The sequence below is a fragment of the Pan paniscus genome, chromosome 9 (assembly GCF_029289425.2).
Source record: "Pan paniscus chromosome 9, NHGRI_mPanPan1-v2.0_pri, whole genome shotgun sequence".
In the NCBI taxonomy this organism is placed as follows: domain Eukaryota; kingdom Metazoa; phylum Chordata; class Mammalia; order Primates; family Hominidae; genus Pan; species Pan paniscus.
The window spans coordinates 70951578-70970414 of record NC_073258.2 but is presented as its reverse complement, the minus strand read 5'-3'; the positions used below and the strand labels follow the sequence as shown (position 1 = coordinate 70970414).

The window sequence follows — 18837 nt, the reverse complement described above, 5'->3', positions numbered from 1 at the left end:
TTATTTTCTTCTAGAATATTTATAATTTTATTTTTATACTTAATGATTTTGTTTTTTGCACTCAGATCTTTACTTTGCCTGGAACTCACTTTGGGGTATTAGGGGTATAGAATCAGACAGGAACCAGAGTTTGCTTTACCCTCAATGGTTGTTGGCCATTTCCAACAGAGGAAGTGCTCGACGGCACCCATGACTTCTTTAAAGCTGTTTCCTGACCTATATCTTCTAACTGAATTAGAAAATACAGTCATGCACCACTTAACCACAGGGACTCTGAGAAATGTGTCATTAGGTGTTTTCATCATAGTGTGAACATAGAGTGTTGTTACACAAACCGAGATGACGTAGCCACCGCACAGCTAGGCTGTATGGCGTGGCCCATTGCTCCTAGGCTACAAACCTTCACAGCATGTTACTGCACTGAATACTGTAGGCAACATAATGGTAAGTGTTTTTTTGGTGTTTTTTTGTTTTTTTTTTTTGGTGGAGTCTCGCTTTGTTGCCCAGGCTGGAGTGCAATGGCTCGATCTCGGCTCACTGCAACCTCTGCTTCTCGGGTTCAAGCAATTCTCCTGCTTCAGCCTCCTGAGTAGCTGGGACTACAGGCACATGCCACCATGCCTGGCTAATTTTTGTATTTTTAGTAGAGATGGGGTTTCACCATATTGGGCAGGCTGGTCCCATATTGGGCAGGTTTGGGATCCTGACCTCATGATCCACCTGCCTTGGCCTCCCAAAGTGCTGGGATTATAGGTGTGAGTCACTGCGCTCAGCTGGTAAGTATTTTTATATCTACACATAGAAAAGGTACATTAAAAATATGGTATTACAATCTTACGGGACCACCTAAGACTGTAATAGCACAGATTGAGGCCATCCAATCTTATGGGACGGTTTGGGACCACCTTTGCTCTGTATGTGGTTCGTCATTGACCAAAATATCATTACAGCACATGGCTGTAATTTAAACACTCCTTCCAAAATGGTGTGGTGGTGGGCAACTGTAATCCGAGCTACTGGAGAGGCTGATGCAGGAGACTTGCTTGAACTCAAGAAGCAGAGGTTGCAGCAAGCTGAGATTGCACCACTGCACTCCAGCCTGGGTGACAAGAGTGAGAATCCGTCTCAAAAAAACAAAAAACAAAACACACACACACACACACACACACACACACACACACACACACACATCTTATTGAAGTGTCACAGATATATACAGAAAAGCACCTGCAATATGTGTGCAGCTCAGCATGTTTTGCTAACACATGCCCATGCACCCAGCACCTGGCAGCACCTTCCTTTCCCTCAGGGCACTCTTCTGGTTTCTATCCCCATGGATTCATTTGCCTGCTTTTGTGTGCGATAGAAACGGGATCATGTACCCTTTTGTGTCTGGCCTTTTTTGTTCAACGTCAGATTTGTGAGAGTCACTGCGGTTGCTGGGAGCAGTTGCAGGTGGTTCCTTCTGTTGCTGTAGAGGGCAGCATGGTGGGAAGGGAGCATGGGATAGTCATCCATCCTCGTGTCTGAGTGTGGACAGGCCCTGCGGAGCTTCCAGTTGCGGGCTTTCATGAACAATGCTGCTGGGGACACTTTCACTCATGGCTTTGGATGTGTGTGCATTTCTGTTGAACTTAAGGGTCTGGTACAGTTTTCTCATCTCAACTACCCATGAGTAGAGGCCTCTGCCTCTTTGTTTACTGAGCATTCTATTTAGAATGTAGGCCAGCTAGCTGCCTGACCAAGCAGCAAGCTGGGGTTTCTCAGACTACAGCTGTATGTGAGGAGCAGGTGGCCTCTGGCCATGGCTCTGCCATAGAACATCCCAGGAGCAGCCTCCAGAAGTGTCCAACATTTGCTGCAACTGCCCTAATGCTGGCCTTTTACCCTTGTGCAGGGATTGGGGTGGCTTTGCTGGGCCACAGACTATGTGTTTGTTAATAGTAAATCTGCCTATCAGTCTTCCAGAATATCAGTCTCCACACCCATGAGCAGTAGGCAAGGGTTCCAGTTGCTCCGTGTTCTTGCCAAAGCTGGGTATCTCATGTACCCTTTTGTGCTGGCCTTTTTTGTTCAACGTGTGATTTGTGAGAGTCACTGCGGTTGCAGGGAGCGGTTGCAGGTTGTTCCTCCTGTTGCTGTAGAGGGCAACATGGTGGGAAGGGAGCGTGGGATAGTCATCCATCCTCATGTTTGAGTGTGGACAGTCTCTGCAGGAGCTTCCAGTTGCGGGCTATCACGAACAATGCTACTGGGGACACTTTCACTCATGGCTTTGGATGTGTGTGCATTTCTGTTGAGTAACTGCTCAGGGGTGGCTTTGCTGGGCCACAGACTATGTGTTTGTTCAATAGTAAATCTGCCTATCAGTCTTCCAGAGTATCAGTCTCCACACCCATGAGTAGTAGGCAAGGGTTCCAGTTGCTCCATGTTCTTGCCAAAGCTCGGTATCTCATGCGCTTTGCATTTCAGCCCCTCAGGTGGGTGTATGATGGTAATCTCAGGGTGGTTTTGCTTTGCATTTCCTGATGACTAATGAACTTGAGTGCCTTTTCTTATGCTTATCAGGCCTTTTCCTTTAAAATGCTTTTTAGTGACCTGACATGACTTTTAGATTGGTGGGGAGTGTGCATCCCCCCCGGCCCATCTCTATCTTTCACTAACAAACTTTCCCTTATAAAGCAGATGTCACATTCCATTTTCTTCCTCTGTGAGTGCCTCAAACACACAAATGAAACATCTAGCTAATTACAGGCAAAAAGAAAACCTCTCCATTCATTTTTTTCCCAAGGGCTCATTTTGGGTAGCTATGTCCCCACTTTATTATCTCCATCCAAAAAGTGACCTCACTTGGTTGCAGTTACAAAGGTTTTCTTATGGGAATTCCCCTGGGAGTCCTCTGTAAGTTCCTTCCTGAGACTTTATCTTGGCAGCAGCGAGCATTTGGTTACACCTGGCTCAGAAACTTTCACAATAAAGCAGTATGGGCCATGCTCTGAATAGAACTCTTTGGGGCCTCCCTTCCCTTTTTCCCAGTGCTAGGGAAACCCCTAGTACTCTCATCGGACACTCCCCAGGGTGGCCATGTGATAGCCCTCCCTCCTGCCTCCAATGCCTCCACTTTCACAAAAGGATAGGAAACCCAGCCTGTTTGATCCTCAGTAAGGCACGTGGGTCCCTGGCCAATTTGCAGCAGAAAGAAAAGCTGCAGTACAAATGCCTCATTCATTCAGCAAATGTTTATTGAGCACCTAGTAAGTGACAGTCCCTGTGCTAGGCATTGATTCAGAGATGAGCCCAAGAGACACGGCCCTTTTCCCCTGGCGTTTATGTTAGCTGGTGAGGAGGGCCAGATGGTGCGTAAAGCCAACACATTAGAATCCTGTTATGTTCTCAGATGCTGCTGGTGAGCACGGAACCTAGCAAAGCACTCTGGCAAATTGTTTGGGAGTTTCTTAAATCATTAAAGACGCTTTCATCCTATGTCATAACACAGTGATATAGTTTGGACATTGTCCCCGCCCAAATCTCATATCGAAATGTCGTCCCCACTGTTGGAGGTGGGACCTGGTGGGAGGTGATAGGATCATGGGGACAGTTTCTCAAGCGTGGTTAATAGTGTGTCCTTGGTACTGTCCTCATGAGAGTGAGTTCTCATGAGATTCAGTTATTTAAAAGTGTGTGGCACCTCCATGCTGTCTCTCTTGCTCCTGCTCTGTCCATATGATGTGCCTGCTTCCCCTTCGCCTTCCTCCATGATTGTAAGCTTCCTGAGTCCTACCCAGAAGCTGAGCAGATGCCGCCATGCTTCCTCTACAGCCTGCAGAACCGTGAGCCAATTCAACCTCTTTTCTTTGTAAATTGCCCAGACTCAGGTCTCTCTTTCTTTCTTTCTTTTTAAAAAATCTCTTTTTTTTTTTTTTTTTGAGACAGTCTCACTCTGTCACCCAGGCTGGAGTGCAGTAGTACAATCTTGGCTCACCAGGCTCAGGTATTCCTTTTATTCTTTGAAACAGAGTTTTGCTCTTGTTGCCCAGGCTGCAGTGCAATGGTGCTATCTCGGCTCACTGCAACCTCCACCTCCTGGGTTCAAGCGAGTCTCCTGCCTCAGCCTTCCAAGTAGCTGGGATTACAGGCACCTGACACCACGCCCAGCCAATTTTTGTATTTTTAGTAGAGATGGGGTTTTGCCATGTTAGTCAGGATGGTCTCGAACTCCTGACCTCAGGTGAACCACCTGCCTCAGCCACCCAAGTGCTGAGATTGCAGGTGTGAGCCACTGCGCCTGGCCAGGTATTTCTTTTTGGCAATGTGAGAATGGCCTAATACACCCAATGATTCCAGTTGAATATATTTATCAGAGATATAAAAACACACGTCCATAAAAATATTTCTTCCTTGCAGCTTTATTAATAATGGCTTCGAACTGGAAACAGCCCCAGGATCTTCCTAGAAGAATGGATACCCCATGAGGACGCCCACACAATGGGGCACTGGGGGACATACTACTCATGAACACCAAAACATTTCCCCTGAACCGAGGACGCTGGACACAGGAGAATCTGCACTCATGCTTTTATTTATAGGAAGAGCAAGAATAGGCAGAATTATGCCATGGGGCAATGGGGCGGGGGGATTGGTGGGGAAGGGGCAAGAGGCCACGTTCTGGGGTGATGGAGCTATTTTATATCTTAATGGGGTGTAGATGTTTAGATTTGTGTTACAATTGATCCAATTGTTCACTTAAGATCTGGACATTTTACTGTATGTAAATTACAGCTCAGTCTAAAACACCTAGTTACAAAGTCCTATACAGGAGAGAAACCCGTGTGAGGAGTGTGGTGAATGCATGCTCACAGCTGGATGGAGTGGTCCAGGAGGGTCTCTGTCCAGGTGACTTTTAAGCCAAGAGAATGAGGAGGAGGCGTGGAGAAAGATGCTCTGGGAAGGAAGTATTAGGCCATTCTCGCACTGCTATAAAGAAATATTGAAGCCTGGGTAATTTATAAAGAAAAGAGGTTTAATTTGGCTGATGGCTCCGCAGGCTGTGCAGGAAACATGGCAGCATCTGCTTCTGGGGAGGCCTCAGGGAGCTTTTACTCATGGCGGAAGTCAAAGGGGGAGCAGACGTCTCACAGGCAGGAGCAGGAGCAAGAGAGAGAGAAAGGGCGAAGTACGACACACTTTTAAAACAACCCGATGAAAACTGGTTCATGAGAACTCACTATCACTATCGCTAAGGGGAACGGTTGCCAAACCATTCATGAGAAACGGCCCCCATGATCCAGTCACCTCCCACCAGGCCCCTCCTCCAGCACTGGGGATTACATTTCAACATGAGATGTTGGAGCGGGACACAGCTCCAAACCATATCAGCGGAGAATGCTTGTGCAAAGGCCCTGTGGCTGCTGTTGGGACGGGGGGAGAGTGGCTGGGGGAGAGCTCTTCCTGAGCCATGGGTTGATTTTCATGTCTGGCCCTGTGGCCTGGGGGACCAGTAGGTCTGGCCTCTCAGAGCCATGGTCCTGGGGCTCACTCCTGGCATGCTCCCTTCCTGCCCCCATCCTTGACTTCTTTTATTTTTGTCTTTCATCCTGATGTAATTTATAAGCAATTTTCTTATATTTTACCCGCCTATATAAACTGACTGTAATATTTTATGCAGTGGAGGTGGGGGTGGGGGTAATGGCAGGACAGGGCAAGGTAATGTTTAAAATGCAGAATGAAGTGTAAAATGTAAACCAGCTCAGAGTATGCTTTGGAGCCATCCTTATTCTTCCTGTGGATGCAGTGAATATATTCAGATTTAACTAGAATGGATGCTTTCCCCCAAAAGAACAGTGATAAAAGCAAAAATTTAAGCACTGCACGTTGTTCCACCCACCACCCACAACCCAGGGAGCAGACTCCTCAGAGGGTGCCTGAGTTGCAGGAGGTGACCCCACTGTTCCACATTAAGGTCTCATGGCCTGGTGATTCTCAGCATGCAGACATCACCCCACACCCTGGGATCTTTGTGTTCCAGGTGACCTGTGCATTTTCCGTACAAGCTTCCCTCTGAACCCAAGCTTAGAACTTCATCTGGCATTCTGTTACAGAGACAGGCAGGAGGAAACACTTAGGTGCTAGATCTGTGTTAGAGATGGGTCTCCAAGATGGCCTTCCTGAGAGGTTTTCAGGGATTATTGTCCTCAGACTCTAACCTCCTCATCTAACTTGGTATTTGGGGAGAGAGAATGCTGGACTTGGAGCCAGTACACCCATTCCTGCCACCAAACTGCTGTGTGACCTGAGGAATATCACTCAACCTCTCTGAGCTCTACTTTCCACCTGTTACCAGTTCAAGGACGAGGTTGGGCCTGGCTATCTCATTCAGGGGTCTCTGGATGAAATGCAGGCCATTCATTAGCCTCTTTAAGGGCAGAAAAACACCTGTTCCAATGACTGTTTATTAAAATCAATAACATGATCATTTAAACATTTCTCCCTTTGAAATGGAAGTTGGAGAGCCTCTGTGGGTATCATGAGGTGGTCAGTAGAAGTCAGGGCACAACTTACTGTTCAGTCGAACACTTCTAACCACCTGCAGAGATTTGGCCAAGGGAGCATTTTAAATTGTTTTTCTTCTTACTCACCTATTGTTTAATTGATAACTCTAATGAGTTAGGAATGAGGAATGCTGATGTGAACATACTAGTTAAGGAGGATCCCAGTGTGATCAATGTTCAGCAAATTCAGCTCAGGATGGTCTCATAAGTTTCGTAGATTGATGGTTCCAATCTAAATCCTTCTATAGTCGATTAAGAAATCTCCAGTACTTCATTTTTTATTGGTTGGTTAGTTTGTTTTGAGACAAAGTCTTGCTGTCGCCCAGGGTGGAGTGCAATGGTGCAATATCGGCTCACTGCAACCTCTACCTCCTGGGTTCAAGCGATTCTCCTGTCTCAGCATCCCAAATAGCTGGGATTACAAGCACATGTCACCATGCCTGGCTAATTGTTTATTTTTAGTAGAGACAGGGTTTCGCTGTATTAGCCAGCTGGTCTCAAACTCCTGACCTCAGGTGATCCACCCACCTCCACCTCTGCCTCCCAAAGTGCTGGGATTACAGACTGCGCCTGGCCTGAAATCTCCAGTACTTCAAACACCAGTGCTAGTAACCTGACTTTGGAGAAGCAGCCAGGTGATCGGGGTCCATACCAGCAGTGATAAGTCATGGTGACAGTATGTACCCTTGATATGATGCCATAAGAATGGCTCTTTACCTCGGTGGTCTTCCTCCCTCAAACTAATAATCCCAGCTGAATAATGAGAAGAAAGTTCCAGTTGAGGGACAGTCTACAAAAGACCTGACCAGCACTTCTCAAAAGTATCAGAGTCAACAGAAAACAAGGAAAATCTGTGAAACTGTCATGGCCAAGAGGAGCCTAAAGAGTCATGAGGACTAAATGCACTGTGGTGTTCTGGAGGGGATCCTAGGACAGAAACAGATGTTAGATAAAAGCCAAGGACATCTGCATACACTATGGGCTTTAGATAAAAACGTGCCAGTGGCCGGGCATGGTGGCTCATGCCTGTAATCCTAGCACTTTGAGAGGCTGAGGTGGGTAGATCACAAGGTCAGGAGTTCAAGACCAGCCTGGCCAACATGGTGAAAGCCCATCTCTACTAAAAATACAAAATTAGCTGGGTGTGGTGGCACGCGTCTGTAGTCCCAGCTGCTTGGGAGGCTGAGGCAGGAGAATTGCTTGAACTGGGGAGGTGGAGGTTGCAGTGGGCCAAGATCACGCCATTGCACTCCAGCCTGGGTAACACAGCAAGATTCCATCTCAAAAAACAAAAACAAAAACAAAAAACAGTGCCAGCATTTGTGCATTAGTGGTGATACATATACCACACTAACATAAAATGTTAAAAACAGGGGAAATGGTGTGCAGTATGTGGGAATTTTCTGTACTATCTTTGCAATAATTCTGTAGAGCTAAAACTGTTCTAAAAGCAAAAGTTTATTTAAACAAAAACAAAGGAATGATGGTGATGATTACAATCTGATGTGAATATACCTGGCTGGAAGTGAGCCCGTCTCATGCCAGACACTGTGTGTGTCTGGTGGGGAAGAGATTGTGAAAAGCAGTCTGAACTCACACCACTTGTGTCATTATGTAGAAACAAGTTATGAAAAAGACAAAACCCAGTTGGCTGACTTTGGAAATGTAACATGCAAGCTGATGGAAGCAGTTTGGGGCTATTTTTGATGTGACAGCATCACCTCAAACCAGTTACAAAATGAACTTTCTTGTTTGCATTTGACAAATCATGCTTCCTGTTTACCAAGTATTGAAGAGAGTTAGCACTGAGCTTTTCTTGCTAAATGAGTGAAAATTTAAAATTGCCATCATATATATATAGATGATGTCTATAGAGATTATCTATATTATTCAAAATATATAGAAATCTCTCTCTTCCTCCCTCCTTTTATCTGTCTATCTCCATTCCTCCATTCTTCCATCTCTCTATCCATTCATTTGTTCATCCATCCGTCCATCCATCCATCCACCCACCCATCCATCCATTCATCCACCCATCCATCCACCCATCCACCCAGGGAGAGGTGAATGAACACACCAATTCACACCTTTCAATAATAGATCAGCATCCAAAATGAAATATTTATGCTTAAAATCACTTCTTTATCATATAGCACAAAAATGAAACAAAATGGTGGGTTTAATTCCCAGGAGTCTTCTGAGACCAAGAACACGGTGCAAGGGTTTCCTGAACCCCAGAGGTGATGCTCAGCTAGCCCATGCACCGCTTAGGTCCCTTCCAGCTGTGACTGTGGGGGGGTTAACCACAAATTGGGGGTGTAAAATCAAATTGGCAAAAACAAGCCTGGACCTGCCTTTTGGAACTTGATCAAGTGCAGGGGGAGTGACACTGACCAACTCCTCATGAAAATGAATGTGGGGCAGATGCGTGAGTGCCCAGGGAGAGGGGCCTGTGCCACATTGCAGAGGGAGAGATGGAGCTACAGGCCGAGGGGCTATATGTGCCCAGGCCCCAGGAGCAGGGAAGAGGGGATGAAGGGCTATAGGAAGGCCAGTGAGGCCAGATGGAGAGGGCAGCTGGGGGAGAAAAAGGAATCTGGAGAGGTAGGTGAGCCCCTCCTGCAGGCAGGCCATGAAGAGAGAAAGAGTGAAGTCATCTTGTTTGTCTGTAGATATGGAAAGCAGTGGACAGATTCGAAAAATGCACAGGAAGGGGCGCCAGCTGCACCAGGTGGTGGGCTGGAAGTGGGGACACAAATCAAGGGGCAAGGATACAGTGGTGCCCACAGTTTTGTGACTTGAATAAGGGATGGAGGCTGGGGAGATCTGAAGACCGAGCTGGGACTAGGAAGCAAACGCTACCTTTGGCCTAGCACCCACCTTGATCAAGTTGGCAAGCAGGAACTCGAATATAGCCCGAGGCTCTCTCCCTTTTCCCCTGAATTCCCAGTCTGTCCCAATATCCAGCTGTTGATGGTCCAGGAAACACAATGCAATAAACATTATGCCAGATTATGCCTCCTTTCTAATTGCTCACATCAATAGCTCCATTTCCACCATGTTCAGACTTTTGTGTTGAAGTGCCATGTAAATGCATTAAAAAATCATTACACACCAGAGGCCATATGTGGGCAGAAATAATTCTGATTAAGTGTAAAAGGGAAAGAATTAAGTCTTGGGTATCAAGGGTAGTGTTTGCACACCACACCCAGGGGCAAACAAGGGTGCAGCTGAAGACAGGGCGCTGTCTCAGGAGGCGGTGGCTGGCCCCATTGGGGTGGGGCTGGCATTCCCAGGGTTGTGTGGGTTTGGCTGCATGTGGGGACCCAGAGCCCAGACGAATCATGGCAAAAGGCCCAGAGGAGGCAAAATGTCCCCATGAGCTGCCATGAGAAAGGAAGCTGAAATTACCAGGAGGGCATCTACTGTATGTGTGGGTCCCCTTCCAGGGCTAAATAGATGAAACTAGTAATTTGTCTACCTAATGGCCATGTGACCATTGTCAAATGGATCTCTGAGGGCTGGGAAGGCTTTTAATGCTTCATTACACAGCATGAAAACCCTGGCATGTGTGCCCAGTGCTGAAGGCTGAGGGCCATGATAGACGTTGACAAGGGGAACAATGCCAGGCAGAGGCAGGCACGGGGAGAGACGAAGGCCTCACCAAACAGTCCAGCCTCTCCAGTGTGGCTCCTGCAGCAGCAAGGCAATCACAGAGACATATCTTCTCTCCAGAGAGCTAGGGAGGCAGCAGCTGAGTTAGTGAGGACCTAGGTTGGAGCCAGGAGAGACAGTGGCAGTCCTTATCCTGCCATACCTAATTGGTAGGCCTTTTCTCCCAGCATCTGAGTCTCAGGGTCCTCCCCTGCCCAGCCAGGTGTGGCTGGCCCATCCTGATGGATTCACCAAGAGAACACTCTTGGATGTGGGAAATTAGGCACATTCCTTGCTCTTTGAGTTCCTCAGTTTCCTTGTCTGGAGTTCAAAGTGGCTCCTAATATAACTTAACGTGAGTATTAAAGGGAATGACATGAGTAAAGGGCTTGCAATAGTGCCTAGAACAAAATGAGTTGTCAACAACTATCAATTACCGTCCATCCATCCATCCATTCATCTATCCAGCTGTCCATCCATCCATTTATCCATCATCCATCCATCCATCCATCCATCCATCCATCCATCCATCTATCCATTCGTTCATCCATCCATTCACCTACTATCCATCCATCATCCGTTCATCTACCCACCCATCACTCATCCATCCATCCATTCATCCACCTGACTTTCACCAGGCCTGCCATGGCCAGGCCCTGGGCTAGGGCTAGAGAAATGAACGAGACTTTGTTCTTGCCACCAAGTAGACCAAGTCCATCAAGGGAGACAGAAGTGGTAGATGAAATTAACTGAGACCCAAGCTGCTGCATGCTCTAAGAGAAGTGGGAGCTGAGCTCACATGGCATCAGCACAGAGGGAGGGGGCCTGGGATATTGGGGTGGACCCACTATTGGCACACAGAGCTTACTTAGCCAGAATTAGAACCCTTCTACAACACAGATCATAATATAAAGCTGCATAGACTGCACTCCATGAGAGCAAGGGCTATAGCTACACTGTATCCCCACCTTCTGGTCCTATGGCTACATTATATCCCAGCTCCTGGAATTGTGGATACACTGTATCCCTCATTTCTGGTACTGTAACTGTCCTAAAGGAGATGCATCTATGTCTGTTTAGTTTGATTTGAATGATGCATCCAACTGCAGAGACAGAAGTTTCCTCAGTTATTTACATCACAATATGGAAGAGAAACTCACTGTGTGAACTATTTCCACAGAACATCGGGTTCTGTTCACAACTGGTACTTGCCCATCACTGCAGGTGGCATGGTGGTCCCCTGGGCTATGCTTCCTCCAGCCTTTGCATTTGGTCACAGAGGACAGGGGGGCAGGCTCCTCTCTAGATGGGTCATTCCTACCCCTGCTGTCAATGGAGGAATCTGTCTCTGGGCTTGGGGTTAACATTGAGTCTGTCTCCTTGTGAATGTCCACAGGGCATCCCAAACCTACCCCAAGTTCAAATACACCAAGTGCTCTGAATGACAGCTGGTGTGCAGGAAGTGTGCCAAATGTCAGCTTTTGTGATTGTTGTAATTATTAACATGCTCAAAAGCAAACCCCTACAGAACAGTCTTTTCAACAAATTGTGCTGAAACAAATGGATATTCACATGCAGAGGAATGAATTTGGCTCTCTAGCATACTCCACATACAAAAATTAACTAAAAATGGACTGACCTAAATATAAAAACTAAAAGCATAAAACTCTTAGAGGAAAACATCGGGGTAGATCATTGCAACCTTGAATTTGGCAATGGATTCTTAGAGATGACTCCAAAAGCATGAGCAACAAAAGAAAACGTAGGTAAGTTGGGCTTCATGAAAATTAAAAATTTTGTACATCAAAGGACATTATGGAGAAAGTGAAAAGACAACCTACAGAATGGGAGAAGATATTTGCAAATCACTCAGCTGATAAAAGTTTAATATCCAGGCTCTATAAAAACTCCTACAATCCAACCAAAAAGACAAACAACTCAATTAGAAAATAGACAAAGGAATTGAGTAGATATTTCTCCAAAGAAGATAAACAAATGATCTATAAATGACATAGTGATTAGGCCAGTGAAAATCAAAGCCACAATGATATACCACTTCGCACCCACAGGATTGCTGTAATTAAACAGTATATATATCAAGTGCTGCTAAGGATGTGGAGATACTAGAACCCGCATACACTAGTAGGGGGCCTGTAAAATGGTGCAGCCATTGTGTAAAACAGTTTGGCAGTTCCTTAAAAAGTTAAAGATAAAACTATGTGATCCAGCAATTTTACTTCTAGGTATATACCTCAGAAATTTGACAATAGGAACTCAAACAGACACTCACATGCAAATGCCCATTGCAGCATTTTCAAAGTAGCCAAAAGGTGGAAATAACCCATGTCTGTCGATAGATGAATGGACAAACGCAATGTGGTATATCCATTCAATGGAACATTATTCCTCCATAAAACTAATGATTACTGATATATGCTACAACACGGATGCCTTAAAAACATACCAAGTGAAAGAAGCCAGACACAAAAGGACAAATATTTTGTGATACCATTTATATGAAGTATCTAGAATAGACAAATTTATAGAGGCAGAAATTAGAATAGATAGAGGTTACCAGGGGTTAGGAGAGGCAGGGCGGGGTGGGGAATGGGGAGTGACTGTTTAATGGATACAGAATTCCTACTTGGGGTGATGAAAAAGTTTTGAAAATAGATAGTGATGATAGTTGTATGACATCGTGAATGTATTTAATGCCACTGAATTCTACACTTAAAATGATTAAAATGTTATGGTATATATAATATCTACCACAATTTTAAACAAAACAAAACAACAAATAGTAAACCTCTCACTTATCCCCACCCAAACCTCTCCTTGTGGTCTCTTCCTTCTTCCAGCCACTCAATCTGAAAATCTCAGAACCATTTTTGACTACTCTCCTGCTCTCAGCCCCTACATCCCATGTGCTGGCAATTCCTGTGGGCCCTACTTTCAAAATAGACCCAGGGTCACCCTCCCCTACCTGCCTCGTGCACCTGGATTATTGCAAGAGCCTCTGAGCAGGCTTCTGCCCCTGGCCCATCAGCCTTTTCTCTGTAGGACAGCCAGAGGGACCTGTTAGAACCCAAGTCAGCTCAGGTCCCTTCCCTGCTCCAAACCCTACTGCAGTAGCAGGTGGTGGGGAGGGGGTGGGGAGTGTTATTTAGCTCCCATGGTTCCAGTGGCCCTGGAGACCCCCACACTGGCTCCACACCTTCCATACCTCTTGGGTTGCCCCTCCTGCTCCCTCTTTCCCTCCCTCTCCTGGCTGGTTCTGGAATCCATCCAGCACACTCAAGAAGAAGACGCACGTGCTGGGGCTTCTGCACTGGCTGTTCCTTCTGCCTGGAATGTTCTTCCCCCATCTCTTTCAGGTGTTTTCCCACACCACCCACTCAATGGCACAGAGTAGGTGCTCAATAGCTCTGTGGGTGAAAGCTTCAGGAGGGACAACTCTTTCTATCCTCCCTGAATGGTAAGATAGCACCATGATTAAATGCACAGCTTGCTTGCTTGGAGTTCAAATCCTGCCTCTGCCACTTACCAGCTACAGGACCTTAAATAATCTCTCTGTGCCATAGTTTCCTCATCATAAATGGGGGAAAACAATGGGACCCACCTCATACAGTGAGTGGGGATTGTACATGATGATGCAGGTACCAGGGCTTCCATGGGTGACTGGCACGCAGTCACCTGCTCAACCAACATTAGCTAACATCACCTTCCTTCCCTCCCTCCCTCCGTCCCTCCCTACCTCCCTCCCTACTTCCCTCCTTCCCTGTCTATTTCCTTCCTTCCTTCCTTCTTTCCTTCCTTCCTCATTCCCTCCCTCCTTCACTTGGTGCCCAGGATACTATTAGTGCAGAGAGGCATGTGGGTTGATTTCCAAGAGAAGGGGATATCCCAGCTGAGTTTTGAGGGTTGTGCAGGAGTGAGTTGGGCAGACATGTCCCAGTGGAGGGATGCCGCAGACCTCACCCTAACTCCACCTGCCCTTGTGGGAGGTTCAGACCACAAGCGTATAAATAAATAGCTTATTAAAGAATAACTAAGGAGCTGCTAAGAAGGCAGAATGGGAGGGGGCATCTGTACCAATCAGTTGCTCCCTGGGAGAGTGGGCTTGTGGTTTTGCAGGGGAGCGAGAATGAGCAGGTTATAGGATCAGTCACAGAGCACTCGGTGTGACTTCACACCTGGGTCATATGGATGAAGCTTGCAGTGATGACATTGATGACAATGATGATAATCCTCACTCATGCACAGAACAGAGCCAGGCACTTTGGAAAGGCTATGAACTCAAGTCCTTTTCACAGCCACCCTCCGGACTTTACAGATAAGGCACAGAGTGGTTAAGTAAGTTGGCCGAGGGCACAGGGCTGCAGGCGGCAAAGCTGGGATTGAGACCTGGGAGGCTGGCTCTAGAATTGGGGCTCTCTGTACTTCACAAGATAAGTGCTTCCTCTCTCTGGGTCTGGGTGCCGGTGGCAGGAAAAAGTGGGAAACCAGACCTCTTTCTGTTCTCCAACTCTGTGGCTTTTTAAATTTCCTATTTGCGGGCGAAGCCACTGACAGCCTCCAGGTGTAAATGACATGGACAGAGCAAAAGTGGCGTGGTGCTGTGAGGCTTCCCATGGAATTTCTTCATGCCTACTGCGGTGGAATGGTGCATCTGGCAGCAAACCGAGAACCGAGGCTGGGACACCTGTCCTGGGGTCTTACTCCTGACACGGCTGCTACCCACAGCAGGGGGCACGATTCCACCCCCCACACAGCCGAGGTGCAGCGGGGTGGACAGGAAAGGCCTGCTCTCCGGGAGTGGAGGCTGTGGCCGTCATCCATCCATGATTACAGCTCAGATCTGATGAGCTGAATCCTCCAGTAAGGAACACTCCAGGTCCTCACATCAGAGACATGACCCATGCCCAAATGTAAAGCCTATAAAGACCAAAGCACAGGCCTCCAGAGTACACCCTCATGCACAGGGAACGGTTTCCTCAAGATGTCCTAGAAGCATTGCTGGGTGATTCTGCCTGGGGTGGGGAAAGGGAGAGGCAGTGGCCTCACAGCAACTGGACTCAGACATCCTGGGTTCTAGTCTTTTTTTTTTTGTTTTTTTGAGACATGGTCTTGCTCTGTTACCCAGGCTGGAGTGCAGTGGCACGATCTCGGCACACTGCGGGCTCAAGTGATCCTCCTGCCTCAGCCCCTCAGGTAGCCCGGGGACAACAGGCCTCCATTCTAATCTTGGTGCCATCAGTTACTGGCTGTGTGGCCTCAGTTTCTTTGTCTGCACAATGGGGAGGATTATACACCCCTTTACAGGGTAGCACTGAGGATAAATGTGTGAAGCATTTGAATCAGTGCCTGAAGCTTGGTGGGCTGGTCATACACGGTGAGCTGGGGCTGTGTTTCCAGTGGATCACAGAACGGATCATTTCTACACCTGAGCTTGAGGAAGCCGCTCAGGAAGGCAGGACAGCCTGGCCGCACAAGAGTAGGCCCTGGTGGCCCACTTCAGCGCCCAGGTTTTTTGCCTGCTCTGACTGGAGGGGCCCCTTTCTCTTTCTTCTGGGCCTTTAATTTGATGAGTATACAGTGTCACTTCTAGAAAGAAGCCAGACCCGGCTGTTTGAAAGGCACGCATCAGAATAAGTTTCTCCATGGGAATTCGAAAAGAAGAAAAGTCGGGGGAGGGAGGGGGGAAGAATAAAAGGAGGGCTTCCCATGCTATAGTTAGCAGTCCCGGGTTGGCGGTGGCATCCTGATTGCAGGGCACTGCCTCCTAACCAGGGCTTCAGAAGGGCAGAGCTCAGCGTGTAATTAAATAAAACCCACTGCACACTGCGGCCCCCTTGTCACTATCCCACTCTTAGGTTTATTTAATAACCTCTGAACTGGGAGGGGAGAATCATCCAGGAAACAGGGCTTGGGTCATTTATTTTAAAATTATTGGTACAAAAATATCCTGGGTGGTGATTTATGTGCAGCCAGCGGGGAGGAAGTCAGGGACTCCCCCTCCGGCCTAGCGTCCAGGCCTCATTTGTCTCCGGCTCTCTAAGTTCCTCTCAGTTTCCATTATGATTTCGAGTCATAGTAGTGACTTTATATCGCAAATAAATCTCCAGAATAGCACGGAAATATTATGTGTATTAATAGCGCCTGTAAAAACATCCGAAAACCTTGTATCCGCTGCAAGACGCTCCCCCGGGATTGGGAACAGCCTGGGCCGGCCTAGCAGATGTCTCCCCAGGGGCCGCGCAGGGGCCCCTGCCCGGCGGCGCCCCCAGCCCCAGCCCAGCCCCGGGGCTCTGTCTGTCGTCTGTTTGTCTGTCAGTGCCCCAGCGACCTGTGACCGACACAGTCCCTCCCCTCTCGCCTTCACCGGGAGCAGCGCGGAGGGGGGAGGACTGTCCCCGCCACCAGAGGTGGGGGTCCCTGTCTCCTGCTCCTCGTGCGCCCCTAAGTCCTCCGCAAGCCACTGCCCCTGGGGCGTCCCAGATCCACTGCGGCCGCGCTCGCGGTCCCTCACCCCCCGTGCCGCCCTGGATACTCACCGGCTGTGGGGACTTCCCTGGGGGGCAGCCCCTCCAGGCCGATGTCGCCCTCCTGCATGGCGCGTTCGCTGCGCGACTCCGGGGCACCCGGGACCCAGCGAGTCCAGAATAGGGAGCGACGAAGTCACCCCTGGAGGTCTGCGGTGGCTCTGGGGGCCAAGGTCCGAGCCTAGCTCGGGAGGGGACTGTCCCCTCTCTCCTCCCCAGAGGCAGGAGCGAAGCCGCGCGTGCTGTAGCCAAACTTGGCTGCCCTCGCTCACGGCCGCGCCGCTCCTCCCCCTCGGCTTTTTGGTCTGGGGGTCCCGGGCAGACCTCCCCGCCCCCCGGGGGTTACCTGCGGACACCGCCCTCGCCCCGCCCCGCGCTCCCCGGACTCCCAGCGAGCGGTGCGGGACGCTGCAGAGGAGCAGCGGCTGGTCCCCAGGTCCCGGCCCGCCCCCGGCCTCCCGCTGCGCGGGGCGCGTCTCCACCGCTCCCAGACCGTCTTATCAGTTGGGGCGGGCAGTGGGGCCCCGAGCGGCCCTGCGAGGTGCACCCCCAGCCAGGGCCCCAGGGAAGGGGTGTTGACTACAGGAGGGGGCCTTGAGCCAGCCTCCGAGAGACGGGCGCAGCCCTGGCCGCGGGGCGGTTCCGTGAGTGGCCCTGGTTCCCGCATCAGAAGAGCGCCCTGGCCCCCTCCCCCAGGCGGCAGGACCCCGACGAATCACTGTCAATTTGTCACACGAGGAGGCTGAAGCCCAGGGATGGAAAGGAGAGCTGGAGGTTACAGGTCACTGGGGTCCTGAACTTGAATCCAGAAATTCGCCTCTGCCCACCCCCCTCCCCTCCCCGGGTTCCCTCCCGCAAGCCACAGCCTGTGCAGAATGTAGGAATCTGGATAAAGTGAGAAGGGTTTCAAAGTGGGGGGATGTCCCGTTATTTGAAGATTCCAGTTAACTGCGGCTAAGAGGACTGGACCCGGGGGTGCATCCAGGGACGAGGCAGGGACTCTGATGCACAGCCTGTCCCCGACCCTTCCTCTTCCCCGCCTCATGGGCTCAGGGCAGGAAGCCGGGATTGCCCCTCTCCAGCCCTGTGGGGTTTAGAAACCAAGGTCTGGACAATTCAGCATCCTCAGAGACAGCAGCAATGTGGGCCCTACGGAGGGCGGGCGTGGGGAACTGCAGTGCCGGCGCCTCCTTGTGTACCCACAAACCTCATACCCCTGACATCTCCAGATAAATACCATAAATTCTCAGGCAGAACTACCATAAACAGAATGCTAAGTAGCTCCGTGACCACAGGAGAGGCCGTGGGGGACAGGGCAGCCGCCTCATCTTTTGAAAGGTCATCTGACAACTTCTGCACCCCAAGGGAGGAGCCGGTTTGGTGCTGAGGACCAGCCCATGCCAGGGACCCTTGGATCACTTGCCAAGGTAACACTTCACCTAGTGCCCAGCTTTGGCTGGGCCCTGAGGGAGACAGACCCGGCTACCCCTGGAGGACAGACCACATCCCCGCGGAAGGCATCTGGATGGAGGAGGAGCTGTCCTCCTCCCCACCAGGCCTGCTGGGATTGGTACCTGAGGACACTGCCCCAGGAGGAAAGCGCTTGCTCTTGAAGCGGCAAACCCACAAAGACATGTTTCCTGCCCGGTCTCCTTCCCCGCCCCCACCTCAGCGCTGTACTGTAAAAGGAGAGGAGAGGCAAGATTCCTTCCTCGCATTGAGTCTCAAAGAAAGGTGACCTGCCATTTTCCTTAGCAATGATCTCGTTTCAGTCCGGACTCAGAAATTGGAAGACAGGCACTCAAGTGGGATTTTATTCTCCGTGGGCGGCAGGCTCACCCTTAGGAGAGCATGCCAAGAAGCCCCGGGACGTGTGCCCCAGGAGGGCAAAAGAGGATGGATGGAAATCAGAGCCTTCCTGGACCCTTGCAGGGGCTACATTCATTTCACAGAACTTTTCCATCTGACCATTGTGCAGAAGTCGAGATAAAAACTCATTTTTCTTGGAAGGGTCTGATAGCCAATGTGATACATAGCAATTGCTCAGTTATGTAAATACACAGAGAAAATTTTAGAATTCTTACCCTTGGAAT

General features: G+C 49.1%; 1 protein-coding gene across 3 annotated transcripts in view; it reads right to left on the bottom strand.

The window, feature by feature from the left end:
- ANO1 (anoctamin 1) overlaps positions 1-17092 on the bottom strand; it is a 203460-nt gene extending 186368 nt beyond the window's left edge. For 2 of the 3 annotated variants that reach the window (XM_055093698.2, XM_055093699.2), the window contains exon 1: positions 16757-17092. In XM_055093698.2, coding sequence (XP_054949673.1) covers positions 16757-16814 — 58 coding nt within the window. In that variant the 5' untranslated portion in view covers positions 16815-17092. The remainder of the gene's footprint in view (positions 1-16756) is intronic. The other variant, XM_055093700.3, reaches the window with a different exon arrangement.
- Between the last annotated feature and the right edge of the window lie 1745 nt (positions 17093-18837).